At 40.4% G+C, this 15,717-nt stretch overlaps 1 protein-coding gene across 1 annotated transcript in view; it reads left to right on the forward strand.

Annotated features, from left to right (window-relative positions):
* Nucleotides 1-2,594: 2,594 nt before the first annotated feature.
* Nucleotides 2,595-15,717, forward strand: part of NEB (nebulin) — a 120,974-nt gene continuing 107,851 nt past the window's right edge. The window contains 16 exon segments of the mRNA XM_054069942.1: nucleotides 2,595-2,642; nucleotides 6,205-6,249; nucleotides 6,690-6,893; nucleotides 7,753-7,860; nucleotides 9,265-9,369; nucleotides 9,668-9,772; nucleotides 9,874-9,978; nucleotides 10,134-10,238; nucleotides 12,058-12,162; nucleotides 12,352-12,459; nucleotides 13,095-13,211; nucleotides 13,875-13,976; nucleotides 14,059-14,166; nucleotides 14,261-14,365; nucleotides 15,051-15,149; nucleotides 15,613-15,717. Coding sequence (XP_053925917.1) covers nucleotides 2,610-2,642; nucleotides 6,205-6,249; nucleotides 6,690-6,893; nucleotides 7,753-7,860; nucleotides 9,265-9,369; nucleotides 9,668-9,772; nucleotides 9,874-9,978; nucleotides 10,134-10,238; nucleotides 12,058-12,162; nucleotides 12,352-12,459; nucleotides 13,095-13,211; nucleotides 13,875-13,976; nucleotides 14,059-14,166; nucleotides 14,261-14,365; nucleotides 15,051-15,149; nucleotides 15,613-15,717 — 1,659 coding nt within the window. The 5' untranslated portion in view covers nucleotides 2,595-2,609.

Raw genomic sequence — 15,717 nt, forward strand, 5'->3', positions numbered from 1 at the left:
ATTTTAACTTCTGGAAAGAGTTAAGGAACAAGATGATGTCTCTCAAGGGCTCTTGACAATCATTTATTGAATTATGTGATATAGTATATGAAAAGATATCGTCAGTACCAGCTTTTAAATGCACCTCCTTGGAGAACTAAAGCTAATCCTATAATGCGAGCTGACTAGATGACCTAAGAGGTCATTTCTGTTATCATCACTGTGATTGTACTCCATGTATCATATAATTCTTGACCTTCCAAAATACTTTGTGCGTTAGAATTTCTCCCTTGTTGCTTAATTTGTTTATCATGTATTTTTAGTCTGTCTTCTTCAGACATATCTGTTGTTCATCCATTTCCTTGCAAGTTCTTCCTTGCAAGCAGCCAGTTTTAATATGTTCCTGGGTCCATGTTTTCAGCTATGTAACATTTTCATAAGCATGCTTTGCATCAAGTTCAGTTGATAAAGCCTTTCAGGTATACTTAAGGAATGAAATTAAAGACAGACTTACACTAAAACTTCAGTCTGAAGTCCAGAATCCTCTCCCCTTTCTCTGAAGATTAGAAATTCCTGGATTCAGATTGTTTTGATTTAAGTACAATATAGGAATGCTAATGTATCTGTCAATTTAAATTGAACTGGAGACCACTTTTTTACAAGGACAAGGGGCAATGGGTAAAAGTTGCTCCTGGGGAGATTCCGATTGTATTCCAGAAGAAAACTTTTCTCCATGAGAACAGTTAAACACTGGAATAATCTCTCCAGGGAAATGGTAGATTTCTCTACCCTGGGCCATCTCATTTAAATTATGTATCATTTTAAAAGTTTGACCAAATGATCCTTGAGGTCCCTTCCAATCTGCCATTTGATGATTCTATTAAATTATTGCTCTAAATTCTGTAAGAAAAATAACGTGCATTTCTTCTTCCATTTGAGTGCTCCCTCGGATTTGTCCAGGGACCCCTTTCTGCAGAGACCTGGTGAAGTTCACTCAGGCTCTGGTGTGTTTTGGGATTCCTCGGGAGCACCTAAGTGCCCAGCTCCCCTTCCCTTCACGTTGCTGGGAACAGGTGGCCTCCTTCGGGGTCACCAAGTATATTTAGGGCTGAAACTTGAGCGGGCTGGAGCCAGATTGGCTGTGCTAGCCTCGTGCGTAATTAGGAGCGGAGGCACCAGGCTCGCTCTCGCCCAGTGCTGCTCAGGAGGGAGGACTGGAGAGGCTTTGCTCCTAAGGATATTTACTAGATGTTGCTGGTAAGGACATTTTAATCACATTTGACTTCTTTTCCTTAGAACAGGATCTTGAGGTGTTCCCCGATTCTGTAGATTTTTGGAAGTAGTTGTTGTACCTTGCTCATGGAAGTCAGCTTTCCTGTCAGGATCACTAATTGCAGAAGCAAGAAAAGACTTGGATCTGTATTCTGGAAGTGTAGCTGAAGGTTACGGTGGTGACAGTTTGTACAGCTTGTATCCTTATATGCAACCCCCACTTTTTGGCTTTATTCATAAGCTTTGGCCTAATTTTTCACCCAACATGTCATATTAATGAGTTATTCTGAATTTATTTCAATAGATAACATTCTGGTTTAACAAATTGAATTTATTTTTTTGGTATTTTTTCTCAACACATTGGAACGAAAAGGGGACAGTATTCCATGTTCCTATATTTAACCCGCATTACTAGACTTCACTTGCCTCAGAAGGAATTGCAGTTTAGCCAGCTAAACAAAACCACCCCGTCGTTTGGTAGTATTAGCTTACACGGCAAATATCTTTGGATTCGGGAACAGCTGTTCCAAAGCCTCATCCCCTACCAACATTAGAAACGGGGCTGTAGTCTCTGGTGGAAAATTGTAGCTTTGCCTCACAGCAAAATCATTCTGTTAATTAATTTGTTTAAAGGTTTTGACAGTAATCTGTGCTTTGTAATTCAGCCAACTGTATGGATTTTCATATTTTTCAGGTCTGAAGAAATAGAGAGAAAAAAAAGCCACAAGAGCTTAAAATAACCCCCCTGAGCATCTATTTAGGCTGATGCTGGGAAAACAGAAATTGCCTCATTAACCTAAGGTCACTTAAAAATATATTTACAATATTTTTCTGTGTTATGCTTCTACTTGTGAATGAATATAGTAGAACATAGAGATAAAGCTGCCGTTCAAACAGGAGCTTGAATAAAGTAATGAAATAATATGGAATAGTCATAGAGAAAATAAAATTAGTTTTGTTGTAATGAAAAAAACCCAAATCATACCTCTTCCTCTGGTATTTTTTTCCTTGTTTTATTTTAATTGAATTCCAGTATTGGTGTTACAACTATTAGAATAAGGTATTTGTCCAAAATTGTAATTTATGTCAGTATATTTTAAACTTAATGTAATGCTTTCCCTTAATACTCAGAGTAATACCAGACCCCAGCTTTACTTCTCTCTATTGTTCAGGCCCTTTCACTAATTAGTCAACAACATGGTAATGAGCTGACTAGCTATTAACCATGACCCAGGCACTTTGTGAACTTGACATGCAACTTTTCATAGTACTTTCAGTCTTGGGCTAATACTGTATATTCCCATTTTCACCTGCTGCGTGACCAGTGAGTGGGGGAGAGACAGAAGAATAATCTCACAATGGAGGAAGAAGAATACGAGGAAGTTGTCGAGGTAAGAAGAAAATCTCAGAGCAGAAATATGCCCTGTGAATTAATAGGTTAATCGCTGTAATGAGACATTGCTCGTGAACATAGATGGTTGTTTGCTGTTTGCCCTCTGCAGATTAGGGTATGGATAGATATCTATTAAATGGTTTGATCAGTAAAACCCAAAACCAACAACAAGATAGTTGTTCAGTGAAGGAAAAGCTCTCTGGTTTCTGTCCTAGTTACTCTGTTTAAATAAGGATTGCGACCATCCCACAACTCCATCGTGAGGTTTTCTGGTTACTCTTTTGTGTAATTATAGCTGTAAAAGACCTCTTTTCCCTCCTGGCTTGCCATGTGTCATCCAATCCATGCTAGAGAGGATGGCTTTGGAACTCCCCTTTCTAGCCTCGCCTCTGTGTCCACTGCAGTGGAGTAATGCAGAGGGTTTGTGCTGCTGAGGTACTGTTTACAACTTTAGCTTTAGAAGCTGCAGATGTGGAGCTAGATTTAAACCTGTAGATCTCCATGGAGTTGCATTGGGGATTAATTTGCCAATAGGTCATTTAAAATCAAATTTATACTCACAATTATTTAGTCTCAGTGATTTGACTAGAAGAATTCTGAGGAACCGGGAAACCTGCAGCTTGCTATTATGCACAAGTGCCTTTGGAATAATGACTTTGCTACTGAAACAGTGTATGAGGTTAACAAACAGCATGGTCTCACCTGTTGCATTATTACTATTTTGCAATGAAATTATGAATATTTAATGTTATGAAGTACCTAAGTGATTATAACAAATTGCTCAGTGTCTGAGGAAGAGTCACAGAATCACAGAACGGTGGGGATTGGAAGGGCTCTCTGGAGCTCACCCAGTTCCATCCGCTGCTACACCAGGGTCATCTCGAGCAGGTTGCACAGGAACGTATCTAGGTGGGATCTGAATATCTCCAGAGGAGATTCCACTCCCTCCCTGGGCAGCCTATTCCCGTGCTCCATCACCCTCACAGAAAAGAAATTTTTCCTCATGTTCAGGCAGAAATGCCTGTGCTCCAGTTTGTGCCCGTCGTCCTGCCACTGAACGGTCTGGCCTCACCCTCTCGACCTCTGCCTTTTGGATATCTATAAGCATTCACAGAATCACAGAATCACAAGGTTGGAAAAGACCCATTGGATCATTGAGTCCAACCATTCCTAACACTCCCTAAACCATGTCCCTCAGCACTTCATCCACCCGTTCCTTAAACACCTCCAGGGAAGGTGACTCGACCCCCTCCCTGGGCAGCTGTTCCAGTGCCCGATGACTCTTTCTGTGAAGAATTTTTTCTGATATTCAACCTGAACCTCCCCTGACGGAGCTTCAGGCCATTCCCTCTTGTCCTGTCCCCTGTCACTTGAGATCTCCTCTCAGGCTTCTCTCCTCCAGGCTGAACAGCCTCAAGTCTCTCAGCCTCTCCTCCTGAGAGAGATGCTCCAGTCCCCTCAACATCTCCGTTGCTGAATACCCAGTGTGGCTAGGAAATGGGATCTTCAAATCCTCAGCTTTCTCTGGAGTTCCCAGCCTGCTCTGGACCCTGTAGCTGTTGGTGATGTGCAAAAAGACACAGCAAACGGCGCAAACCTTCGCTGCAGAGTCATTCGAGGTTTTGTGGAGGGTGGGTTGAAGAGGAGTATGGCTGGGTGAGCAGAAACCGCCTCAAATCAACCCAAAATAAGGCAGATGGAAAAGCGCGGGCTTAGTTCTGTGAGCCTAAGGTTGAGGAACAACTCTAGGAAAAGTGCTTAAATTGCAACAGGATTTTTTTGTAGTGTTGATTCCGGCGCTTTCTGCCCCCCCCCCCCCCCCCCGTTTTGAGCTGTGACCGCGAACAAGTCATCGCTGAGGAGATTTTCAGGGAAAAACCCACGTATTTTATATGTTTTCTCCTCTCTGGAAGCCAGAAGCGTTTTGTGGCTAAAACAGCCGGTGTTTGCTCCAGCGGGTGGAGCATCGCCTTCAAATGACTTTGTACTCGACGGAGGTGGGCAGGAGGTGGGATGGCCCCATCGCGCCGCCCCATTGGCCGCTGCGGAGCCGTCCAGTGCCCCCCCTGCCATGGGCAGGGACACCTCCCACTGGCTCAGGGGCTCCAAGCCCCATCCAACCTGGCCTGGAACCCCTCCAGGGATGGGGCAGCCCCCACTGCTCTGGGCACCCTGGGCCAGGACCTCCCCACCCTCACTGCAAAACATTTCTCCCTGAGATTTCATCTCACTCTCCTCTCTTTCAGCTTAAAACTATTCCCCTCGCCCTCTCCCTGCCCTCCCTTATTCAGAGCCCCTCCCCAGCTTTCCTGGAGCCCCTTTCAGCACTGGAAGCTGCTCTAAGGTCTCCCCGCAGCTTTCTCTTCTCCAGACTGAACAACCCCCACTCTCCGCCTGTCCTCCTACAGGAGATGCTCCAGCCTTTGTAGCCCAAGATGATGACCAAATTCTCAAAGAATATTTATTTTTTCAGGTTATCCAACCATGTCTGGAGAACTCCCTTCAGGTTATCTCCTGACCCGAGGCAACTACATCTCACAAGTCAATTAAGCACATTAATAAATTCTCACCGTCCTAAGACAGGTTATCTCTTGACCTAACCAAGCTACATCTTACAAGACAATTAAGCGTATCAGTAAATTCTTTTAACTCCAAGACAGTTAATTCATTCAGGTTATTCATATTTTCGCTCTTGAAACAAGATAGATTTATTTTACAAGATAATTAAACATACAAACCAGCTGCAGCAAAACTTATCAATACTCACTGGAGGATGGAGAAGAAGGCAGGAGGTCAGTATGCGTGTTCCAGCTGCAGATCTGCAGATGTGGCGCCCTGGGAGCTTCTTTTATCAGCTGGAGAAAGCCTCTCGGGCACAGCTCTGGTGCTTGTGAGTGGCTTTAACCACCTCAGTCTCTGCTGGAAGAGCTTATGGCTGAGCACAAGCAGCCTGGGGGACTTCATGGAATAGAAATCATCGAGTGGTTTGGGTTAGAAAAGACCTCAAAGCCCTTCCAGCTCCACCCCCTGCCATGGGCAGGGACACCTCCCACTGGATCCGGTTGCTCCAAGCTCAATCCGGCCTGGCCTGGAACCCCTCCAGGGATGGGGCAGCCCCCACTGCTCTGGGCACCCTGGGCCAGGGCCTCCCCTCCTGAACAGCAAAACACTTCTCCGTAAGATCTCATCTCCATCTCTTCCCTTTTCAGCTGAAAACTGCTTGGGGAAAATCCCGTAGGAAACAGCCCTGGAGGGCAAAGGGGCTCAGGGGAGTTGGATCATCATTGTCTTCCCTCTCGTGGGTAGAATTAGATAATGATCCTCCATTAATTACTTAAAAGGATGATTAATTGAGGAACAAACGGAAAAAATCCAGTCATCAATGGGAAAAACGAGCAGATGTTTGGAATTACAAAGGATGCAAATGTGATTGCATGGGTAGCTGTGAGCGGCAGTCCTGTTCCTCCAGAAGCTGGTTTCTAAAACGGCTTCAAAAAAGCTACAATTTGACATTATGTATTATTTGGCCTAACAATGATTTTTCTCTCTTTTTTTAATAGTACTACATTGAAGAAACGATCATTGAGGAGGGTGAACCACATGAGGTAAAGTCCTTGTGACCTTGCGTGTGCCTGTAATTAATGCCTAATGCTAAGTTAGTGAGCTTTTATAGTGTGAGAAGTAATTTTTCATATTATATACACGAACATCAGCGAACAATTGCTTCTTAATACTTTATTTCCTTTGCAAGACTCTGTTTTGGGGTGATATAGCGAACACATAATGTGTTTTGGGTGTCCTGTGTGCTGCTCTTTGGTTTCCATTAGAAGGGGTTGTAGATGTGTCCATCAGAAAAGGACTGTGCTAATTGCTGTCCTGCCCTGTGTCTTGCTGATAGTCTTCCCTTTTTTCCTGCCCAGCAGCAGATGATTCCTAGTTAAGAACTGAGCATCTTTTTATTAGTTAGGAGAGGAGGAAAATGCTTATGGCAAAATGACGATTTATAATTATAAAGCAAGTAAACCTTTTTTTACTTTATTGCCAGGTGGTCACTGAGGTCACTGAGACTATTAGCACAGACTTCACAGGTCCTAAAACTACCACCTATACTGTTGAGCACGAAAAGCCTGCTGCTCAGGATGCAGCACCTCCAGTCAGAAAGAAGACCATACGGACTAAAGTGGACCCATCTAAGTTTCTGACACCTTATCTGGAACATAGCAACAAAATGAAGGACCTATTCAGTGAGGTAAATTGTCCCACGTCTTTTTTTTTTTTTCTCTGTTTTTGTCTCTTGTCTTTCATTTCAAGATGTGTTATTTGCTTCTTGGAGTTAGCCCATCTCTTGACCTTTTCTTCTTAAGCTTAGGTAATCATTGGGCACAAAAGGTTGCTTGAGGCTGGAGGCTGTCCGAGATGCCAGTGAGCAGGACTCCTGCACTTCCTGACTTGGCTGTCAGAGTGACAGGGACTGATGAATAGCAAAACGCAGTATTTTTTTATAATACTATATTTCTCTATCCCACTATGTGTGTATATATATATATATATAAATCCTTGTGCACAGAATATAGGAACAAGCACTAAGCTAAATTCCTGGTACAGGAACCCAGAGTCGAGTAGGATAATACTGTACCGTGTTGTGGAAAGTGGGAAATGACTGCACTGCGCAGATGTGAATGGTTTCAGATCCCTTCTCCTGAATTTTAATGTATATTACCTACCAGCATTCATTGTTTAAGGATTACGTGATGCTGTAAGTCCAGGACTGCTGCCATCACCCGTGTATTTTCTTCATTTTTGGTCACTGAAACAACTATAGATTTATCAATGTAAAGCTCCTAAGGAGAATAGACTTTATTAGAAGTGATTTAAACCAGGCTAAAGCTAGAAATGTTTTTTTTTTCTTTTGTGTGAGATGGAAGAAAGTCAGTTGTCTAAAATAAGCATAAGTCTGCAAACTTAATTGATTAATGCTAGTTCATGTTATTGAATAATCTGCCCCAAATTCCTATATTAATCAGAAAAATAAATCGGTAATTGCCAGGCACATTTCTGTCAAAGCTTTAGGAGATGTCTTTATTATATTTGTCAATATTTTCTTTCAGAACAAGTACAAAGAAAAATTTAGAAAAGAAAAAGGAAAGCCCTATGCTTCCACAATTGATACCCCAGAAATTCGGAGAATCAAGAAAGTGCAAGACCAGCTCAGTGAGGTAGGTATCGGTTGTGAGAAAAGATTTATTGAGTGATAAAGAAGAAAATTAAGCCATGTTTTCAAATGTCACTTAAGAAGTGATAATTTTTTGATGATATTGTGATAAAGCAATCTGAAGATTTAGTGTAAACTTTATCAGATTACAAGAGCAAGGAATATGGAGTATATGACCCAGTATATGGAGGTTGGAATCTAGGCTTTTCAGAAAGGCAGATGTGCTGGTTCCTTTCTAGCTAGACAAGAGCCCTACTTCAACGTGCCTAGAGAGGTTTGAAAAGTTGTGATCAGAAGTTACAGGATGGTGGTGATGTCTGTGTCATTGAATGTGAAGGTTGCACACACTGTGTCCTGCACTCACCATGAGCGATGGGCCTGATGAATATTGTTGAGGTTCAGTGGTGCCCTGGGTGAACAACCCTACAATTCTGTTTTTAAAATTAGTTTAAACATTTTTCGTTTTATAAAGCAACTGAAAGGCAATTTCCTGAAGAGGTACTGGAATAATGATGCTCAGACTCTTCAAGTGGTGCAAAGTATACCTCTTGTCTTGGATTTTCCAAGGTGTGCTGTGGGATTTCCCAAGATGTACTGTCCCCACTCTCAGGGATCTGCCTTGGAAAGCTAGCCCAAGTGCAGTGGCCCCACTGTTGCAGTGCCTCTGGTTCTGGAAGCTGGCTCATCCTCCCCTCTTTCTTTTAAGCAGCTCTAGTCTACCTTTCAGCAACATGTGTGACAGTTTCAGAAGCTGAAATACACTTGGAAAGGCTTCTTAATTCTTTGTACAGCAAATAGGGAGAATTGAAACCCTAGGAATGGGAACCCCTTAAGCTGAGAGGGTAATCACCTAACCAGTGTTCAGGAGAAGAGCGTGCATTAAATTCTGCTGCACTCCTGACTTAGGATGTATTGAACGATGTGATGCAGCAATCCATGGGCTAATGCTGGCTGAGCCTGCTCTCCGGCTGGGACTGATATGACCATGTTAGAGTGATTTGTGCCCAAGGTGTTGGTTTGCCATGGTTTTGTGGTTACATGGGTTTTGGCACTACAGCTGGCATTTTCATGTTAATGGACTGTGAAACTGAGATATATTGCATAGTGTGGGGGTCTCTTGCTCCTTGTATAGGGTGGAAGTACTCTTGGAAAGAACTTTGTGGTTACAGAGGGACGCTACCTCTAACATGGATTTGCTTTTCTTAGAACTATCTCAAAGCTGCTTTTCTTTCTCAGTTGATTCACAAAAGTTGTTTGTTTCCATTTCTAAGGAACAGCTAGAATCAATTTATTGAATTCAGCTTTTGAGGGTCTACTGTGTTAAGTGTCAAAATACCAATATTCTGCTTTTTAAAAAAACTCAGGTTTTGCTGTAGTAAAAAATGTGTTTTGTTGTGCATCGACCCAGGTTAAATACCGCATGGCTGGTGAGGCTGCTAGAACTATTTGCCACGTTGACGAAAAGGCCAAAGATATAGAACATGCAAAGAAGGTGTCGCAGCAAGTGAGCAAGGTGAGTGAGTTCTGGCTTTCTGGAAAGATTGTGAACATCAGTGGGTTGTGAGGTTACTGATGTGAATTTAGTTTTGAGCTCAGGACATAAAGTTTGTAGAACAGTTTAGAAGAACAGGGCGAGGTAGCAGAGGAGTTGATAAGGCTGTGTATAAATATATTAAATGTTTCCAACTTATGTCTTCAAATGTTGCTGGTTTGAAACTTTCACTTTGAAAATCTGTAGAATGGGTAGTTTATTCGCAAAAGTAAATATTTTTCTAATGATAGAGTAACCAAGGTGCTGATTTTCTTTCCAGGTGTTATATAAACAGAACTGGGAGGAGAATAAGGACAAGTACCTGCTTCCTCCTGATGCTCCGGAGCTTGTGAATGCAATAAAAAACACAGCAATGTTCAGTAAGGTAAGAAAGAAAATCACGGGCCTAGGCAGCTGAAATGCAAGAAGCATTCCAAGTCAGAGACTGACGCATAATGAGTATTCTGGCATTTTAATGTGTTTTAGAAACTCTATACTGAAGAATGGGAAGGAGACAAATCGTTGTTCTATCCCTACAATGACAGCCCGGAGCTCAGAAGGGTGGCACAAGCTCAAAAGACTCTGAGTGATGTAAGTATCAAAGCCTGATTGGGTCACCGTTATGGTGTGACTTGGTAGGCTTTCTGGTGGACTTTAGCCTTCATAATGGAACAGAAAATAAAAATGTCTGGGTGCACTGAGAGTTTGGTAGTTTCTGTGAATGTTTACTTCTTTCATGTTTTCAGATTGTCTACAAAAAAGGGCATGATGAACGAAAATCTAAATACACTCCTCTGGCAGACCCACCTGATGTGGAACAGGCCAAGAAAGTGACCAGGCAGCTGAGCGATGTGAGTAGAATGCCGTGCTCATCTTTCTGTAGAATCGTCAGTTTTGGAGTTAGAGAGGCAAAAATGTGCCTAAAGAAAAAGAAAGGAAAAGAAAATACCAGAGCTCACATGAAGTGAAGACCCCTTTGGTTTTCAGTGACAGAAATCAGTTCCTTTCTTCCTCACAGAAAATCCTGCCCAGTCTCAGCTGACAGGCAAAACTTTACTCTCATCAGTGACTTTAGTTTTCAGAAAACGTTTCTGCTTCTACTGTTATTTCCTATTCTCCCTCTTTTTTTTTTTTTTGTTTCCTGCTTTACACTTTCGGTGTTTATGGGAGAAAATAGTAAATATACATTTTGCTATTCTCTTAAATGTAAACAGTGACATGTAATTACATATCTGGTTTTGGAGTGAGATCCTTGTTTGAAAAGTTGCCCAAGCCAACTGTGCAGAATCCACTATAGATGCTCATTTCAGTGTCAAACCATGGTACACCTACATTTCCCAGGCATTCTTAAGTTCATAGATAACAATCAGTGAAATGTCTGACAACTTAGGTAAACATTTCCTTATTTGCACACTGAATCGTCGAGTAACTTCCAACATTAAATTCCATAACAGTGTGGCATGATTACAAAGACTTTGGCTTTGTTGTCAGTCTTTGTTGATGAATTTTACGCATACTTAGAATAAAACACAGCTGAGGAAAGTGAGATACAGGAAGACCAACTTGGCTGAAGAAACTGGAACTGAGTTAGAATCATAGAATCAAGAAGTTGGAAAAGACGTTAGAGGTCATCAACCCCAACCGTTGCATAATCTTGTAAGATAGAAGTAGGATTTGACTTCTGTTCAGAATTTCGCTATTATGAAGAGGACATGCGTGATTTTATTGCTGTGAATTGAAAATTATCATCTGCTTAAGATTAGATAGTTACAGTATTCACTTATGGCTGCAAACCCACCAAGGATATACTGTCGTGAAACCATTTGAAGGTGAAAGAAGGCAGTATTTCATTTAAAGAAAATGTCTTTAATCTGTTCTTCCATAGCTGAAAAGCTAAATTGTCATCAAGACAATTTTTAGACATATAAAAAGCAAGATAAGTATCATAATTCTTTGAAATTAATAAAATATTAAGGTATATAGGTATCTCCCAAATAATTAAATGTAGAATTTTTTAAGGTAATTTTTTGGCATGTATGTTCTTTATCATGTGCTGACAGTTAAAAAGACGTTGGAGCAGTTGTATTTTTTTGTGGTAAGCAATGCAACTGTGGCTGAAAAAGCATTTGGAAGGCTGAGTCAAAACTCAGGAAGATGTTTTGTCATTAGACAGACAGGAACTGTCTATTTAAACAGTTGACACTTGATTTCCATGAGCTTGAACATAGTCTGATGGAAATCGTGTATACCAGGTAATCCATATATCAGAAGAGTTTGCTGATAACAAGTCAGCAGCAAGAACAATGAATTCTGGCTTAAGCAAAGGGCCGTATTACACCCCAATATTATGTGACCAGGGAGAAACCAGCACTTAGGCAGTATATTAGTGATGTCTCATGGAGAGAATTTGTCAATAATTGTCTTCTAGGAGTTCACCAGTTTATCCTTATTTTTTTTTGTGTGTCAGGAAAGGTACTAAGAGAAACAACTGCATCTTGAAGTGCTTAGGCCATATCATGTTTAGTGTTTTTTGACAATAACTGCTGAAGTGGTTGTAAGGCAGATGAAAAATGTGAGGCATCTTTAAAAAGACTCTCAAAAGCAAATCTGTCTAGTGAAAATTGAGCTGTATTTTGGAGATTAAATTTATTTTTTTTAATTTTGTTGTAGATTATTTACCATGATGACTATAAAAACAAGATCAAAGGCAAGTGGAGTCAAACTCCGTGCTATGATGTTGCAATTGCAAAAATGAATGCTGAAAATATAAGTATGGTAAGTGAATTCTTCAGAAAATCTTGAAATGAACAGCTTTACCCTCAGTTCATGTTAATGTGGAAAACACTGATTATTTTTGCCTGCTCTGTTTGTGGTGATTCTCTTTCCATAAATGCAGTACTTTGTGGAGGGCTGATTTCTAATGTAAGCACGTATGATGATTCTGTTTTTCTCTGTCCCTAACAGAGAAAATACCAGGAAGACTTTGAAAACATAAAAGACCAAATCTACTTTATGCAGACTGAAACTCCAGAATATGAAGCTAATAAGCGGGTGACAGATAATGTTAGTAAGGTATGTTGTGTGTGCTCCCGTTTGTTCGCTTGAGTAGAGTTCTGAAATCAGGCCAGTTCATGCTGGAACTGTTTTGTCAAGTGTTAAAAACTATTTTCTTATATGGAAAGATGTATTCTTGTGGACATTGCACTTGGAAGCTTATAACAACTGCTAGCCGTGCTTGTGGTCTTCCACAATAGCACCTATTAAACAGAATTTTCTTTGCATCAGCAAAGACAATCTTATGTCATCAATTTAAAAAATGTGACTATTCTGTGGTGTGAACTGGTATTTTAAAATTTACAGTGTTTGGAGAAGGGTTTGGAGTTCGGGACATTGACTAAATAGCTCTCAGTTGTCTTCTGACTCTGCCTCCCCTCTTGTCATCCATGCGCTCCTGTGTCTTTCGTGGTCCTTTGCCATCACGGATCATAAGTTAAAAAACAGGAGAAATTTTCCTGAAAATTTCAAGATCATAAAATCATAGAGTAGTTTGGGTTGGAAGGACTTAAAGATCATCTTATACCAACCCCCTGCCATGGGCAGGGACATCCCACTAGATCAGGCTAGATGATATAAGTTAGTTTGATGTTTAATACTGATTTTAGCACTGAGTTTTATAACCCTGCCTTTATTTTTATTTTTCCTTAAAGGTAAAATACAGAGCAGACTATGAAAAGAACAAAGCTATTGCAGATTATAACGTGCTGCCTGCTACAGAGAACCCGTTGCTGAGGCAATTAAAAGCAGCAGGAAATGCGCTGAGTGATGTAAGTATTATCAAAGTACAGATGGATGATTTTCAGTCATGTACAATAATCCAAACTCACCATTTCTTCACAAGGCTTCTCCTTCGGATCTCTGAGTATTTTTAGTTTCATAGACCGACAGTTGTCGTGAGATGGCACTAGCCAGAACAGGATAGAGAAGGAGTAATTTCTGCAAAGCAGAGCGCAACAAAAGCTGTGGCATGTTGTGAGGAGAACTAATTGCTGAATAGTTCATTTTGGTGCTTGTGGAAAATGGATCACAAGATGACAGTTCTTTCCGTACTGTGTTAAGGATCTTTAGCTGTTGCCGATGACAATAGATGTGTACTGCTTTTGCATAGTATATATATTGTATTCTGGTTACTCCCTGTAATGGCTTTCTCATTTCTTTCTTCTTGCTGTTTTCATCTGTATGGGAAAAGATTGCATATTTCTCAGTGTCAGAAATTTAAAAGCCATTTGTCAGACCTTTCTGTCTTCCCTTGCAAACCCAAGAGTCACTAGAAAAAAATAATTGGGAAAAAAAGAGCCATCTGCTCTTCAGCCTTGTGGCAAAGCTTTTATTTGCAATCATTTCACAGTTCTACTCTTGCCATTTTTAGTGTGTTGTGAGGGAGTTGCAGTGACATCCACTGCACGTGCTGACGTTATTTTCTTTTGCAGAAATTATACAAAGAAGACTATGAACGCTCCAAAGGAACCAGCATGAATTACTGTGACACGCCGAAGTTCCAGACTGATACCGTACTCAAGAATTTCAGTGATGTATGTGTTTGATTCATGTTATGTTGCTCAGTACTGGCACTCATGATTACTTTCGTTCATCAACTTATGATCGGTTTTCCAGGTCAAATACAAAGACGCCTATCAAAAGAATATTTTAGGACACTATTTGGGCAGCTTTGAGGACCCCCATCATACACACTGCATGAAAGTTGAAGCTATGAAGAGTGATGTAAGTGTGGCAGTCATTCTGTTCTCACCATCGTACTTCAATTTCAGAGAAAGCTCAGTTGTGGTTCCTTATCGAATGTTGATTTTCTCCCTAGAAAAATTACAAAGCAGATTATGAGGAGGAAAAGACAAAATGCTACTTCCCTCAGACCATAACTCAGGAGTATGAAGCTATTAAGAAGTTAGAGCAGTGTAAAGATGTAAGTACTGAACAGCAGTGGTTATCAAGTACCCGATTATGTGTGGAGTATCTGCTTCTGAGGCACATGGAGATCTACAGAGGGATTCCTGTTAACGTCAATACTTTGTATTTGGTCTTGTTAGCAGATGTGACTTTTAATAACCATATTCTTCGGTATTTTAGAGCCTCTTGTGACATCTAGTGATCGAGATAGATATAGCACAATCTATTTTTAACTAGTAAATACATAAATTAGAGTACTGGTACCAAAATGAGGAATGAAATTCAAGCATTTACCTGCTTAAGTCAATGTATTTTCACATTAATACTTCAAAAGTTTTTTAGTGACTTTGTTAATAGTAATTTAGTTTAATTTATCAATATGTGGAAAATGCTATAAATATATATTTGTTTAGAATATACTAAAGTAGATGTACTATAATGTGTATAATTTAATGTAAAATATGCATTTCAGTATTTACATATCTACTCAAAGTATTTTACATTAATACTTTAAACATATTTTTAAGAATTTATTTGCTCTCTGACTGTGGTAAAAAGTGTCATGAGAACCATTGTGCATGGCAGTGCAAAACTGCACGCACACCATAACCGCCGTCGCAAGTAATGCTACATTGCTAAGTCTTATTGTGTAGCTTTACTTATAGACATTTTCTGCAACTCTCTTTCTTCTCTGCCTTCAGCACACCTACAAAAAACACCCTGATCAAATCAAATTTACCCAAGTAACTGACTCTCCAGTGCAGAAGCAAGCAGAGATCAACAGCAAACAGCAGAGTGATGTAAGTAAACTCAGGGAACACGTTGCTACATCCTAACGCTGTCAATTCTTGCACGGTGGCCAACTTCACTTTACCATCTGGTTTTAAGAGCACCTCTGAAATGAATGGGTAGGTGAATGTGCGTGCATATAAACACACGAGCACAAACAAACATGTTTGTGTGGATTTGCTGTTCCGTCCCAGTGGAAGATGACTTGGAAATGAGATTTCTTTTTTTTTTTTTTAGTTTTTCGAGGGGTTGTTAGTGTCAAGTTTGTATGTTTGTAATTTGGTCCATCACTCTTAATGTGTTCTTTGCACTATTTAAGTTGATGGGGTTTATACCATTCACCTGGCAAGGAGTAGGATTTTAGTTCTGTCTGTCTTTGTGATATTACATGAGATCTTTAGGTTGTGTCACGCACCGTTATTAAGCATTTACAAGCTATAAACCTAAGTTTCTTTCTTAATTTTTTCCATACAGATAAAGTATAAATCCAAAGGTGAAGAAATCATTCACAAGTACCACCTCCCTCCAGACGTCCCCCAGTTTATACAGGCTAAGGTTAATGCCTACAATGTTAGTGAT

Source organism: Cuculus canorus, chromosome 6 (assembly GCF_017976375.1).
Source record: "Cuculus canorus isolate bCucCan1 chromosome 6, bCucCan1.pri, whole genome shotgun sequence".
Taxonomy (NCBI): Eukaryota; Metazoa; Chordata; class Aves; order Cuculiformes; family Cuculidae; genus Cuculus; species Cuculus canorus.